This window comes from Hemiscyllium ocellatum, chromosome 2 (assembly GCF_020745735.1).
Source record: "Hemiscyllium ocellatum isolate sHemOce1 chromosome 2, sHemOce1.pat.X.cur, whole genome shotgun sequence".
Classification (NCBI taxonomy): Eukaryota; Metazoa; Chordata; class Chondrichthyes; order Orectolobiformes; family Hemiscylliidae; genus Hemiscyllium; species Hemiscyllium ocellatum.
Window position 1 is genome coordinate 61,366,166 of NC_083402.1, and position 15,231 is coordinate 61,381,396.

Genomic DNA, 15,231 nt, shown 5'->3' on the forward strand with positions numbered 1-15,231 from the left:
AAGAGGCTTAGGTGAGTTACTGCATGCATCTTGGAGATGGTACACACTGTTGCCAATGTGCATCGGTGCTAAAGAATGTGCATTTTCAAGGTGATGGCAGTGGGGTGGATTGTTGTCCAGGGTGGTGTCAAGCTTCTTGATTCTTCTGACAGAGACATTACAAACGTGAGACAAATATTTATAGTTTATGCTCACTGGTAATTGATCCCTCTGTTAGGGAAAAAGTCCATTCCTACCCACTCTATGCATCTCATAAGTTTGCAGCTCTGAATCAAGCCCCCACTCATTCTTCTCTGTTGCGAAAAAAACCCCTAACCAATTCAGCCTTTTTTTTTTCAGAACTGAAACGCTCCAGTAGTTTTCAGTTATAGAATTGCATCTATAAGGCAGATTTTGTAAGTACAGGCTGGTTGCAAACAGCCACAGGTACATGCTGTTTGACATCATTCATCAATCTTTGGATGTATGGCCATCAAACATGATATCACACCTGCACTGAATTTGATATACCATTATTACCCATTTGTGACCTAGGCAGAACATGTTTTGGCTTGATGGCAGCATCCTGTTTGTGGTAAATACCACTCGTATCACTAATGCATAGTGGAAGTGTGAAACAGCTACCTTAATCTGTTTCTCAAACTTTTGAGACACTTTATTCATCATGGGTAATTGGAGGTAGACAGGGCAAATTGTCCTGATAAGTATGGGGTTTATTGTAAGGAGAAAGCAGTGATTTAATGTCTAGGTGTGATTGCAATTCTGTCAAAGGGATTTTCAATTCATTGTTTGTTTTCAATATTTATATTTGTATTTAATTTCATTTTTTGTCGTCATAGTGCACTAATAAATAAAGTGGAAACACTTAGCTAAAGAGTTACAACACTGAAAGTCACTATTTATACAAGCAGGATGACTGCAATCTCATACTGGGGTAAGGTAGAGGGAGATTTCCTTCCTTGTAATAAAACTGCACTAGATTATTTCCTTGTAGCTTTATGGTGATCCTCTGCTGACAAAATGGTTGCAATCGGATTGTATCACCTGAAGCTATAAAACCCCAGCTAGTTGAGATTAAGGGACAGGAGATACATTTATATTTGGAGGTTCTTGGCAAGTGTTTGTCTACCGGAGGCCATAATTCTGTTGTCAGCATCACATTTACTGTCAATAATTTTGTGATTCAACATCACACACCTATCCAATGCAAATCGTCAAAATCCATCTATGCTGATCTGACACAGATGCACCCAGGTCAGATCAGGGGAAAGTAACTGATGTCTGTGCTTCGGAAACTTAACTGCTGAGTGTGAAGCTCTGCTAGGATGACATATTAATAGTTTTTTTTCTTCTCAAGTTTTGATTTACTTGCAGGCTAAGAAGTTTAAATGCAGCTTTGGTAGTTCTTTACATGGATGTGGGCCAATGCAACAGTTACCACACCTTGCTGATAATCTATTGGTAGATCTGTTCTGCATTAAAGTAGTCAGTTGGCTCAGTTTGGATGGTTGGTTTGCGATCCAAAGTGGCACCAGTAGCATGGGTTCTATTTCCTCCTTGAAGTACTCTCCTTTTCAAACTCTGCTCACCTGAGGTTTGGTGAGCTTCTGGCTAAACCACAAGTTGCTTCTCTCTAATGAGAGCACAGCCCTGTGGTCCTCTTTGAATATAGTGATTACCTACAATGGTAGTTGGGTTTTCAAAATTCATTGTTTTGGACCATGTGTTAGCTGTCTCAGCACATAGGTGCACTAATTTAAAATGTTCTTATAATTTTAAAAAAAACTCTAACTTCAGGTATTAATTCCATTTTCACAGCAGTTAATCTATTTAATTTGAAACAGAATTTGTTTCAATCCTGGTTATAAAAATGGCTGAATTTTAAATTGTCATTAAAGAGTTCTAAAGAAATTTATTTTTGGCTTTTTACAGTCGGATAGCTACTTTTGCACGTTTGTTCCAGTGCCATCTGGTCAGAAGTCCTATATAGGTGAGTGTTCATGATGAGCAACGATGAAGCATCTTCATTTTTGTGCAGAATATGTTCTCCTGTAGTATTTTCTTATTGAAAAATACGCAAATTCCAATGTCCCTGGAATCTTTCATCAAGACAAGGTCATGGGGTGTATATAATTTGACATAGGTAGGTTGGTCCAAATGTTTGTGTTATGTAGACAGTGTAAATATAGGATGTTCCATTATTAGCCAATTACATTTGAAGTCCTAAATTGCTGGGTTTTGCTTTAAATGCAAAAAAAATGTTCTGATGAATTAACCAATGTTCAAAGGGAAAGAAAAGTACAATAAATAAGGCCTTCAACTTTGTGTGTTCAAAATGTTCTTTATTTGACTAATATATATGTAACGGTTTGAACATATCAAGCTCTGTTTTAAAAATAACTTTAAAAATAAATCTATGTCTAGACAAAAAGGCTTGACAAATGTCCCAAGTTTTCTTGGTAATTTTTATCAAATCATTATAAATGATCTGGATGTGGGCGTAGAATGATGGGTTAGTATATTTGCGGATAACACCAAGCTAGGCAGAGTTGAGGATAGTACCAAAGGATATTATGGGTTACAAAGGGACATAGATAAGATGCAGAGCTAGGTTGAGAAGAGCAAATGGAGTTTAATACTGCAAAGTGTGAGGTTGTACATTTCAGAAGAAATAACAGGAATACAGAGTATTGGGCTAATCGTGAAATTCTTGGCAGTGTAGATGAACAGCGATCTGTGTCCAGGTGCATAAATCCTGAAAAGTTGACACCCAGGTTGAAAGGATTGTTAAGAAGGCATGTGGTGTGTTGAGTTTGAGTCACAAGGTCATGCTCCATCTGTACAAGACACTGGCAAAGCCGCACTTGGAGTATTGCGTGCAGTTCTGATCATCGCATTATAGAAAGGATGTGGAAGCTTTGGAAAGGGATCAAAGGAGATTTATAGGATGTTGCCTGATATGGAAGGGAAGTCTTACAAGGGAAGGCTGAGGGAACTGGGGCTGTTTTCATTGGAGAGAAGAAGGTTGAGAGGTGACTTAATTGAGATGTATAAGGTAATCACAGGATTAGATAGGGTGGACAGTGAGAGCTTATTTTCCTCAGATGGTGAAGGCTAACATGAGGGGCATGGAATAGCCTGTCTGTCCAACATTAAGGGCATTTAAATGGGTATTGGATATACATAGGCATAATAATGGAACAGTGTAGGTTAAATGGGTGTCATTATTTTCACAGGTTGACGCAACATTGAGGGCCAAAGGGTCTGTACTGCGCTTGTTATGTTCTATGTTCTATCCAGAGAAATTATTCAGTTGAGATTATACCCTTGTCCACACTTTCCTGTATTTTTGGAAGTTTAATTGGAATGTATAGAAGATCAGAGAAACTGTCACTTGTACTGTTTTTAAAAGGTTCCTTGGGTACTCTGAATGCTATATTATAGACAATGCAGACAATCTGACAATACTGCCCTGGATTTGCAATTGCATTCAAAAATGATCGAAATATAGGAGCAGGAATAGGGTATTCAAGCCTTTTGAGCCTCCTCTTCCATTGTGATAATTTAACTGTTTACCTTAATGTACTATTCCCCCCACTACTTGGTGCCATTAGTAGTCACTAATTTGCTGACCCCTGTTTTGAGCATACTAAAGGTCCTGAACCCTCCAAGCTAGAAAATTCTAAAGATCCGCAACCTTCTGAGTGAATAAATTTTTCCTCACCTCAGTCCTAAGTAGCATGCCTCTTATTTTGAGGTTATGTAACATCCTTGAGCTTTTCAAGAACTTAGGAAATTCTAATTAGATTGTGTAAACTTCTAAATTACGACCATAAGGCGCCAGAGCAGAAATTGGGCCTTACAGCTCATTGAGTCTGCTCTGCCATTCAATCATAGCTCTTAGAAAGTGGGAAAATGTGGTTGAGAAACCTTTCTATAGCCTGTGATCTCCTTGGCAATCAAGAACATATTTATCTCTGTTTTAAGTATACTCAATGTCCTGGCCTCCCCAGCGTTCTGTGGCAATGAATCTCTCAGATTCACCACACTCTGTAGCTGAAGAAGTTTCTCCTTACTTCATTCTTAAAAAGTCTTCCCTGCACTCTGAGGCTGTGTCCTCGGGTCCTCATCTCCTGCCAATCTTTCCAATGTCCATTCTTTCTAATATTGTATAAGTTTCAATCGGATTCCTCTCATCCTTCTAAACTCCATCGAGTATAGTCCCACAGTCCTCAAACCTTCCTCCTATATTAAACCTTTCATTCCTGGGATCATTCTCACGAACCTCCCCTGGACTCACTCCAGGGCCAAGGCATCTTTCCTGAGGTATGGGTCCCAAACTTGCTCACAGTACTCTAAATGTGTCTGACCAGAACCTTTTAAACCCTCAGAAGTACATCCCTGGTTTTATAATATAATCCTCTTGAGATGAATGCCAACATTGTATTTGCCTTCCTAACTACTGACTCAACCTACAGGTTTGCCTTAAGAGAAACCTGGACTAGGACTCGCAAGTTCCCTTTGCACTTCAGACTTCTGGATTTTCTCCCCATTTAGAAAATAGTCCATGCCGTTATTCTTTTGACCAAAGTGCACATAGTTTTTCATCTGCCTCTTTGCCCACTCCTAACCTGTCTAAACCTTTTTGTAGCCTCCCCACCGCCTCAGTACTACCTGCTGCTCCATCTGTCTTTGTATCAAGTATAAACTTAGCCAGAATACCTTCTATTCCTTCATCCAGATCATCGAACAATACAGCGCAGAGTAGGCCCTTCGGCCCTCGATGTTGTGCTGACCTGCTAACTATTCTCAGCTCGTCCCCCTACACTACCCTGTCGTCATCCATGTGTTTATCCAAGGATTGTTTAAATCTCCCTAATGTGACTGAGTTAACTACATTGGCAGGTAGGAAATTCCACACCCTTAACACTGAGTGAAGAACCCACTTCTGACATCTGTCTTAAATCTATCACCCTCAATTTGTCATTATGGCCCCTCGTACAGGCTGGCGTCATCATTCTAGGCAAAAAGACTTTCACTGTCTACCCTACCTAATCCTCTGATCATCTTATATGCCTCTATCGAATTCCCTCTTAGCCTCCTTCTTTCCAATGAGAACAGACCTAAATGTCTCAGCCTTTCCTCATTAGACCTACCCTCCAGACCAAGCAACATCCTGGTAAATCTTCTCTGCACCTTTTCCAATGCTTCCACGTCCTTCCCGCAATATGGTGACCAGAACTGTACACAATATTCCAAGTGTAGCTGCACTGACTTTTTGTATAGTTGCTGCATGAGATTGCGGCTCCGGAACTCAATCCTCTACCATTGAAACCTAACACACCGTATGCCGCCTTAACAGCTCTATCCACTTGGGTGGCAATTTTCAGGGATCTATGTACAAGGACTCCAAGATCCCTCTGCACATCGACATGACCAAGAATCTTGCCATTTGATCCAGTATTCTGCCTTCCTGTTGTTCTTCCCAAAGTGCATCACCTCACATTTTAGCTGCAGTGAACTCCATTTGCCACCCCTCAGCCCAAATCTGCAGTTTATCCAAGTTCCCCCTGCAACCTGTAACATTTTTCCAAACTGTCCACTACTCCACCGACTTTAGTGTCATCTGCAAGTTTACTAATCCATCCACCTATGCCTGCGTTTAAGTCCTTTATAAAAATGTCAAACAGTGGTATCGAAACATATCCTTGTGGCACGGCACTAGTAACCGAACTTCAGGCTAACTATTTTCATCAACCACTACTCGCTGCCTTCTTTCAGAAAGGCAGCTTCTAATCCAAATTGCTAAATCGCCCTCAATCCCATACCTCTGCATTTTCTCCAACAACTGACCATGTGGAACCTTATCAAAGGCTTCACTGAAGTCCATATATACCACGTCAACTGCCTTACCCTCATCTACATGCTTGGTCATCTTCTCAAAAAACTCCAGAGGTTTGTGAGACATGACGTGCCCTTGATGCAACATGTTGACTATCTGAAATCAAATTGTTGCTTGCTTGATGTTTACAAATCTTATCTCTTATAATCCTTTCTAAAACCTTTTCCTACAACGGAAGTAAGGCTCACTGGTCTATAATTACCTGGGTCATCTCTACTGCCCTTGAACAAGGGCACACCTTTTGCAATCCTCCAATCCTCTGGTTCTAAACCTGTAGACAATGGTGACTCAAATATCAAAGCCAAAGGCTCTGCTATCTCCTCCCAAGCTTCACAGAGAATCCTTGGATAAATCCCATCCGGCCTAGGCAAATTGTCTACTTTCACTCCTTCTAGAATTGATAACATCTCTTCGTAACTAAACTCAATCCTTTCTAGTCTAATATCTCCTACCTCATTCTTCTCCTACAATATTCCCCTTTTTCTGAGTCAAAACCGATGAGAAATGTCCACACTCAACTTCCCACTTCTGTCTTTCACTTGCCCTATTCCTACCCTAGTCATCCTTTTATTTCTCACTTACCTATAGAAAGCTTTTGGGTTCTCCTTTACTCTATTTTTTAAAGACTGCTTGTGTCCTCTCTTTGCTCTTCTTAACTCTGTCTTTAAATCTAGGGAGGTGTAACCAGGAAAGGGTTTACACTGTGTATGGTAGGACCCTGGAAAGTATGAAGGCAATAAGATCTAGGACCACAAGTAACCCATTCAGAACCATTGGGTCAGCTCTGCCATTCATTGTGGTCAACTCCATTTTCTTGTCTTTTTCTTATGACCCACGTTTCCCTTACTGATTATTCAAGGTGGAGTTAGATTTTTATACTTAACAATCCACCTTGACAACCTCTGCATTATAGAATTCCACAGTTTCTACACTCAGAAGAAATTCCTCATCTTTGTCTTAATTGGATGACCCTTACTCTGAGATTATGCCTTCTGGTCTAAACTTTTCTGCATCAATCCTGTCTGGTCACTAAAAAGTCTTTTATGTTTCAATAAGATCTCCTTTCATGCTTCTGAACTTCAATGAGTACAGGCCTAATAAAATTAACCTCTTATCATAAGTAAATTCCTCCATACATGTTACCAGCCTAGTGAACTTTCTCTGGACGGCCTCCAATGCCAGTATATATCTCCTTTAGAAAGGGGGGGCCCAAAGCTATTCAGAGTGTTCCAGCTGTGGTCTGACTACTATCTTGTATATTTTTAGCAAAACCTCCCTACTTTTATACTCCCTTTGAAATAAAGGCCAACATTCCATTTGCCTTCTCTCATATCCACTGGACTGAAATACTGGCTTTTTATGATTCATAGATGAAGACTCCCAAATGTGTCATGTATCTTTTTGCAGTCTTTCCCCATTTAAATAATGTCCAGCTCAAAAGTGGAATCTTGGTATGCATGTTAACAGATCTGTGGAGATAGTAGGATGGGTAGATAAGGTGAATAAGAAGGCATTTGGGTTTCTTGCCTTCATTAGCCAAGATGTAGAATGAAAGAGCAGGGAAGTTATTCTGGAACTGGGTGAAATGCAGATTTGGATCAAAATGGAGAAATGTCTAGTTCCAGTTTCACAAGAAAGATGTGATTGCATTAGAAACCATTGAAAGGAGATTTGGCAGGGTGCTGCCTGGCTGAAAGGTCTGAAATATGGGGTAAGACTGGATAGGCTGAAGTTGGTTTCCTTGGAGCAGCTAAGGTCGAGAGGGGAACCTGATTGAGGTATATAAGGTTGAGTGGCATAAATATAATGGATAGGAAAGCATTTTTTTTCCTCCATTAGAGGGTCTGCAGTCAGAGGATGTCAATTTATGATAAGAGTTAAAATGCAAACAGATTTGAAGAAAATTATTTTACTTCATGTGGTGAGAGTTTGGAACTCCCTTCCTGAAAGGCTGATTGCATCAGAAACTCTTGTAAAGTAAGCAGGATTTAAATATTCACTTGTGTTTCCATAACCTCTAGGGCTATGGGCAACAGAAACATAGGATGAATGTATTCAGATTCTTTTAGACTGACAAGGGCATGGGCTGAATGGATGCCTCCTGTGCTTTCAAAGTTTAGAAGTAAAATTAAAGTAAATAAAAGTCTCAAAAGATAAAATGCATATGAGGTATGGGAGGGCAGCTCAATTTAACAGAACTCTGCCTTTTGTTAAGTGGAGAGTTGTGGACACTTCTCATAAAGCAGCTAAACCCACGTACAGGAAGTGTCACGAGCTGCACACACTTGAGCTCCAAATTTTGGAGCTTGAAAAGCAGCAAACGTCACAAAGCTGTATTTCCAAGGCAGAAAGCTACATGGAGAGCACATTCTGAAAGATCGTCATGCTGCAAATTAGGGGCAAACAGGCAATTAGGGAATGGGTGATCACTAGGCAGTCTAAGCAAAACAGGATGGTGTGTTTCCTTCCTAGAATCAAGGATATCACAGACCAGCTCCAGAAAATTCTCCTGAAGAAGAGCAAACAGCCAGAGGTCACGGTGCATGTTGGTATGAATAAAATGGGGAGATGGACGATCTGGTTCTACAATTGGAAATTAAGGAGCGAGGTAGAAAAATAGCAAACGGGGCCTCTATAGTAGTAATCTCTGAATTATTCTCAATGCCACATGCAAGTAAGTGCAGAAACGTTTAATAGAACAAAAGAATGTGGTACAGGAAAGTTGGCACAACAGGGAGGGCACTGGGACTAGCTCTAGGGGAGATTGTATCTGAATAAGTTCCTTGCAGGGTGTTTTGCTGGTTGGGGAAAGTTTTGAGCTAAAAATGTGTTGCTGCAAAAGCGCAGCAGGTCAGGCAGCATCCATGGAGCAGTAGAATAGACGTTTCGGGTATGAGCCCTTCTTCAGGAACCCTTCCTGAAGGGCATTGGATAATTGTTTCTGTTTAACTGTACATGTTATGGTAAAAAGGTAGTAAGATAAAATGCATAGTGAGTCAATGCAGATGCAATGGGCTGAATGGCTTTTTTCTGCACCATAATGATTCTGTGAACATGCCATTTCCATCCCAAATTTCCAATCTCTCTCAATTTAAGAAATACTCTTACCTCATGCTTAACCTCATGCTTAGGTAGGTAACCTCATGCTTAAACTCTTTTATATTTCATCTGTTATATTATCACCCATTCACTCCCCCTGTCCAAATTCCTTTGAAGCCTCTTTGCATCATCCTTAATTTATGTTTTGAACTGGTGTTCTGTCGTTTGCAAAACTGAAATATTACAATTGGACCCAAAGTCATTAATATAGATTGTGAACAGCTTGGGTCCAAGTACTGATGCTTGTGCTCACCCACAAGTCTCCGCCTGTCAACTATGAGAATAGTCAATTTTCTTTCCTTACACTTCATTTTCTTTACTTTGACCAATCCTCAATCCATGCAAGTGTATTGTCCCCATTTCATATGCTCTAACTTTGTTTACTAACCTTTTGAGAAGAACCATATTGAAAGCTTTCTGAAAATCCAAATACACAATATCTATTTAATCTTATCTGCTCCAATAACATCTCAAAAATCTGCCAACAGGTTTGTCAAACATGAGGTCCCTTTCATCAATCATATTAATTCTGCCTAATCACACCATTATTTTCTAGGTGTTCAATTTCTCATCCTATACAGTTCCACTCCTTTTCCTACTACTAAGATCAGTCTGCCAGGTCTACAATTCCCATTTTCTCTTTCCCTTCTTAAGTAGCCTGGCTGCATTTGCAACCTTCCAGATGCCATAGAATTTTCAACTGTTCAGTATTTCTATAACCACCTCTTTAATAGAATCAAAGACGCCTGTTGAATCTGCACCGATCTTCCAAACAGCATCCCACTCAGACACAGCTCCCCATCATAAAACCCTTAATCCCTTATTTACCATGATTAATCCACCTAACATGCATGAACCCTGGACACTATGGGGCAATTTAGCATAGTCAATCCACCTAATCTGCTTTGGAGATGCTGGTGTTGGACTGGGGTGTACAAAGTTAAAAATTTCTCAACAACAGGTTATAGTCCAACAAGTTTAAATGGGAACACACTCAGTTTTGAAGAACTGCGCCTTCATCAGGTGGATGAAGGAGCCACCTGATGAAGGAGCGGTGCTCCGAAAGCTAGTGTGCTTCCAATTAAACCTGTTGGACTATAACCTGGTGTTGTGATTTTTAACTTTGTACACCTAATCTGCATACCTTTGGATTGTGGGAGGAAATCAGTGCGTCCTTTAGAAACCCAAACAGACATGGGGGAGAATGTGTTAATTCCTTCCTGATAGTCACCAAAGGCTGGAATCGAACCCAGGTCTCTGGCACTGTGAGGCAGCACTATTAACCACTGAGCCACCATGCCACTCAAACGCTGGGATCTAATTAAATCCAACAAGTTTTTAAAAAACTAATGAGTAGACAATGTTGTTTAAGCAAAGCAAGTTTATGCAAATCAAACCGTGATGTGATATAAATTGATCACCAAATACTAAACTTTCCAGATTCCATATCTTAGTGCAATAATACACAAATTAGCTAGTAGATTCACAAAGTTGTAAACAAGTTATTAATTTACTAGGAAGATTTCACTTTGTTTTAAAATTCTGAGAGCTTGATCATAAAATTTGTCACATTCAGTTTTATTTTACATTATTTTCTCTTTTTAAATCCAAACATTTATCAACACTGTTATTGAATCAATTTCTGCAAGGTGTTTGAGAGTACTTAGGGTTGATCTTCCTGCATCTTTTAGTTCCAGTGATGGTTCATTAGTCTTCCAATTATCACCTATCGCTGAAGGTGTTGCTATAAACCAAAGCTTCTTGGGCATTAACAGCATGAGCCCTTATTGTGCCGTTCCAAGACCTTTTAAAATACCTCAATCCTGCAATATTTTTAAAATGACTAACTCATTCAGTTACCTTTTAACTGTCTTAAATTACTAAGTTTATAGTTATGATTTTGATTGTTGTGTTATATCGAGGGGAAAAAAATCTAGTAACATTGCTGGATCATTGAAAACTGGCAGTGTACACAATTTCCACCTTTCTGTATAATTTATAGAAATAATTAAATAACTTTGGAAAACTATCAATTGGACTGTTACTATGATTGAGATATAATGGATGGTCATTGTGAATGTCCTTTTCCTGCAGATTATTTACATATTTAAAACAGACCGAATTGCCCAACCTTGCACTTGCTATATCTCAATTGTTTTTAATTCGGCTGCAAGCTTCTAGCTTGGATATTAACTCCTGTAAATCACTAGGACTGAACTAATTAAAATTTCCATTTTATAACTGCTGTTGCATCATATGCAAAGCCTTGACGCACATTTTATTTTTTGTTGGTTTTTCTGTCTGTGGCTATGTTCTGTATTCTGCTCCATTGAGCAGCCTGTTTATTTACTTTGCAATAAACACAGTAAATTCTTCACTTTCTACAATCAGCATACAGTAATGCACAATATCTGCAGTCCATTGACAACGAATTTGTTCATTAAAGCAACTGAAAGATGTCAAAGTAGCATCATGTTAACTGCATAAACCTCCTAACTTCTGCAGATCCAGTGTGAATGGAAATAATATTGTTTCATCCATCCTCCTGTTTTGCAGTGATCTTTTCGATTGACTTGCATTTATACACTGTTAAAGTGAACAGTTCACTCGTCAAGGTCATGTGATTTATATTTGAAGCTTTAATTTTACAAAATGCTAAATATAAATGGTGCTGTCAGTACAGAAATTGCCTTCAAGCCATACCCTAGTGCTGGATGGTTGGTTTACCATGATATACATTTGACCTTCTGAAACGTGCATAGACTGCTTCCCTGTTATACTGTCACTACAGTAATAGCTGAGAGGGAATCTAATGCTATACAGAGGAAAAATTGAGCATGAGAGAAAGTAAGTGAAGCAATAAATTAAACTGTCTGAATCTTATCCTTGCTTTACGCACTCAACTGATTAGCAAATAAATGTTGCTCTTCATGGACAGATTCATGCCAAATAGTCAACACTTCCATTAGGTAAACCATGTAAGCAGCACATAATAAAATTCTTGTCCAAGAAATCTTCACTGTGTGTTTATTTTAAGAGGATTTTGCATTTGTATTGATATACCAAGGTTATTTGTACTTCATATTACTGATCCAATATGGACTGTTACTACAAATTTTCTGAGTAAAATCCAAATCAGTGACAAATATATTACGCGCTTGTTCAAAGAAGGGTATTAGGTTAAACCCAACAACAACAGAAAAATCAACAGATAAGTTAATCATGATGGATAATGGCTTTTAAAAATGATGATCTAAGACCAATTAAGTACTTTGGAACAGACATGTAGTAGATAGCAGTCAATATAGAGAAGTTAATAAAAATAGTCATAAAAAGGAAATCTTATTTTCGAAGATGCAGTGTCTAATTAAAGATGCTTCAAATAGGATGAAATAAACTTTTGACTGAAATTCATTTTGTAATAACATACACCAAATTCCCATATCAATAAAAAGCATTCTATTAGCTTTCCTAATTACTTGCTATATCTGCATACTAACAATTTGATATTCCCAGATCCCTGTGTATTTCAGAACTATGCAATTTCTTGCCATTTGAATATTTTTTTTTTATTTTTCCTGCCAAATGGGCAATTTCACTCTTTGCTACATAATTCTCCATTTGCCAAATCATTCACACACTCTTAATGTATCTAAACTCCTTTTCAATCTCAATGCTCTCTTCACAACTTACTTTCCTACTGTTTCGTTGTGTCATCAGCAAATTTAATAACAAAACATTTGGGCCCTGCATTAATGTCATTTATAAAGAATATAAAAGCCTTTGGAGCTAATCCCTGTGGCACAACAGTGCTAATGTGCACCCAAACAGAATTTAGAACTTGTAGTCAGTAGAGGCAATCTTTGAGTCAAGAACTACAGGCATTTTTGGAGCAGTTTTCAAGCTAGAAGCAGTAGAATAGCAGATGCACAAATCCTACTTTGGACTCTGGTTAATCCAGAAAAATCAATCGAAATTTAATAGAGATCTATTAATAATCAGGCTTCACCAGTAGGGTATAGGATCTTCCCTGCGACTTATATGTGGGACATTGAACTGCAGAATATTTCACAGTTAGAAAACTACCAAAACGGGAAAGCTGTCTTGTTCTGCCTTTATCTCTCAATGTTTTGCAAGTTATAAAGCACATGCCACCCTACACTTATAGTCAACAAAATACAAAATGTCAAGGTGCAGTTGTAAACTTATGATTAATTAGAAATAAAATCCTCACTTGTAGAAGTTGGAGCCCATCTCATGCACGGTGGACAAAGATTGCTGTGGGAGTGCATTTGTGGCATTCTGTAAATCATCGCACATCAACTTCCGGTAGTGAGATTTGTCACTTTTTCAAAAGGTGAATGCACAAGTATGTGCTCAAAGTTATGAGCTAGCAGTTACCTCAATTAGATGTCATTACTCAGGCAAAGGAGGATATTGGTCCAGAAATCAAGATTATGGACTGAGTATCTTGAGCAGATTGCAATGCAGAGTGTGGAGATATTACTTTTCAGCAGGTTTAAAAGTAGACAAATCTCTGGGTCCAAATGAGGTGTGTCCCAGGCTGCTGTGGAAGATGAGTGAGGAAATCTCCAGGGCCCTGATTCCTTTCTGACCACAGGGCAAGTGCAAGAGACTGGAGAGCAGCTATGAAGTGTAATAAAGATAAAACACGGAATTGCAGACCAATGATCATTCTCACAATAGAAAAACCATTGGAGAAAATTCTGAAGCAGAGAATTCAACTCAGTTTAGAAAAGCAAAGTTTGATCAGGATAACAGCATGACTTTGAGAAAGCAAGGACTGCAGATGCTGAAGATCAGAGCTGAAAAATGTCGCTGGAAAAGCGCAGCAGGTCAGGCAGCATCCAAGGAGCAGGAGAATCGATGTTTCGATCATAAACGTCCGAAACGTCGATCTTCCTGCTCCTTGGATGCTGCCTGACCTGCTGCGCCTTTCCAGCAACGTATTTTTCAACAGCATGACTTTGTCAAAGGAAGGTCATGCCAAACAAATCTGGTTGGCTTTGTTTTGAAGAGGTGACCAAATGTGTCGAGGAGGGTAGAGCAGCTGATGTATGGATTTCAGCAAATCCTTTATCAGACTCCCACGTGGGACCTTGTTAAAGAAGGTCAAAGCACATGGGATCCACTTGACAAGTTGGATCCATAATTGGCTTAGTGGAAGGGGACAACGTGGTAGAAGGCTCCTCATATGACTAGAGACTAATGTCCAAGCAACATGTCCAAGGGGGAATCAGGGATGATAAGTTTGTGAATGACATGAGATTGGCTGGGTGATTTGACAGTGAGGAAAAAATCTTAGTTTACTGGACGATATAAATGGATTGGTCTGGTGGGCAGATTAGTGGCAGATGAAATTTAACCCTGGTAAGTGTGAACTAATGCGCTTTGGATAAAGTAACAATTCAAAGGAGTAACTGATGAATGGCAGTGCATTAGGAAGTTCTGAGGAACAGGGAGATTTTGGGATATTTGTCCACAAATCATTGAAGATGGCAGTCCTGGCTAATAGGATAGTTAATAAGGCATAGAAGACACTTGCCTTCATCAGTCAAGCTTTGGATTATTGAGTGTAGAGAAGTTACATTGGGTTTGTATAGGACTTTGGTTACGCCATAAGTAGAGTATGATGGGCAGTTCTGGTCAATGCACTATAGCAAAGACGTGATTACATGGGAGGGGTTGGAAAAGGGATTCGCTACACTGTTACCTGGGATCGATCCAATTAGCTATGAAAGAAGGCAGGATAAGCTCAGGTTGTCTTCAGAGCAGAGAAGGTTGAGGGAAATCTGATAGAGGTACATAGGATCGAGTGGCGAGGACTTGGCAAGATGCCAGCAATTCTGCAGAACTGCTGTGGACAGCTCTGCCTAACAGCCAAGGCATACTGATGTTTTTTGCCATCCCAGGCCAACTTATGTGGTGGAATTATTAGTTTAAAACCTTACAGAACAAATATTTGTTAATATTTAGGAGTGGGAAGGATGCCAAAGGGAAAAGTAGCAAGCAAATATCAGCAGGGAGGACATTCCTCTGCAGCACCAGGCATACCAGAGACTGCAGCAGCAGCAGCCTCTCCTGAACCCCCCGGCGACCTGACCAATTCACAGGAATTGGCTGCGTCATGGAGAGAATTACCTTGAAAGTTGGGGCTGCATTTGAGGAGATCCGTGGAGCGATTCGTGCCCAGGTCCAACCTATCGCAT

The 15,231-nt window shown here is 39.5% G+C and overlaps 1 protein-coding gene across 6 annotated transcripts in view; it reads left to right on the plus strand.

Annotated features, from left to right (window-relative positions):
* The window catches only part of pam (peptidylglycine alpha-amidating monooxygenase), a 214,185-nt gene that overhangs the window by 80,657 nt on the left and 118,297 nt on the right, over positions 1–15,231 (plus strand). For all 6 annotated transcript variants that reach the window (XM_060837028.1, XM_060837056.1, XM_060837066.1 and 3 more), the window contains exon 4: positions 1,933–1,990. In XM_060837028.1, the coding sequence (XP_060693011.1) occupies positions 1,933–1,990 (58 nt within the window). The remainder of the gene's footprint in view (positions 1–1,932; positions 1,991–15,231) is intronic.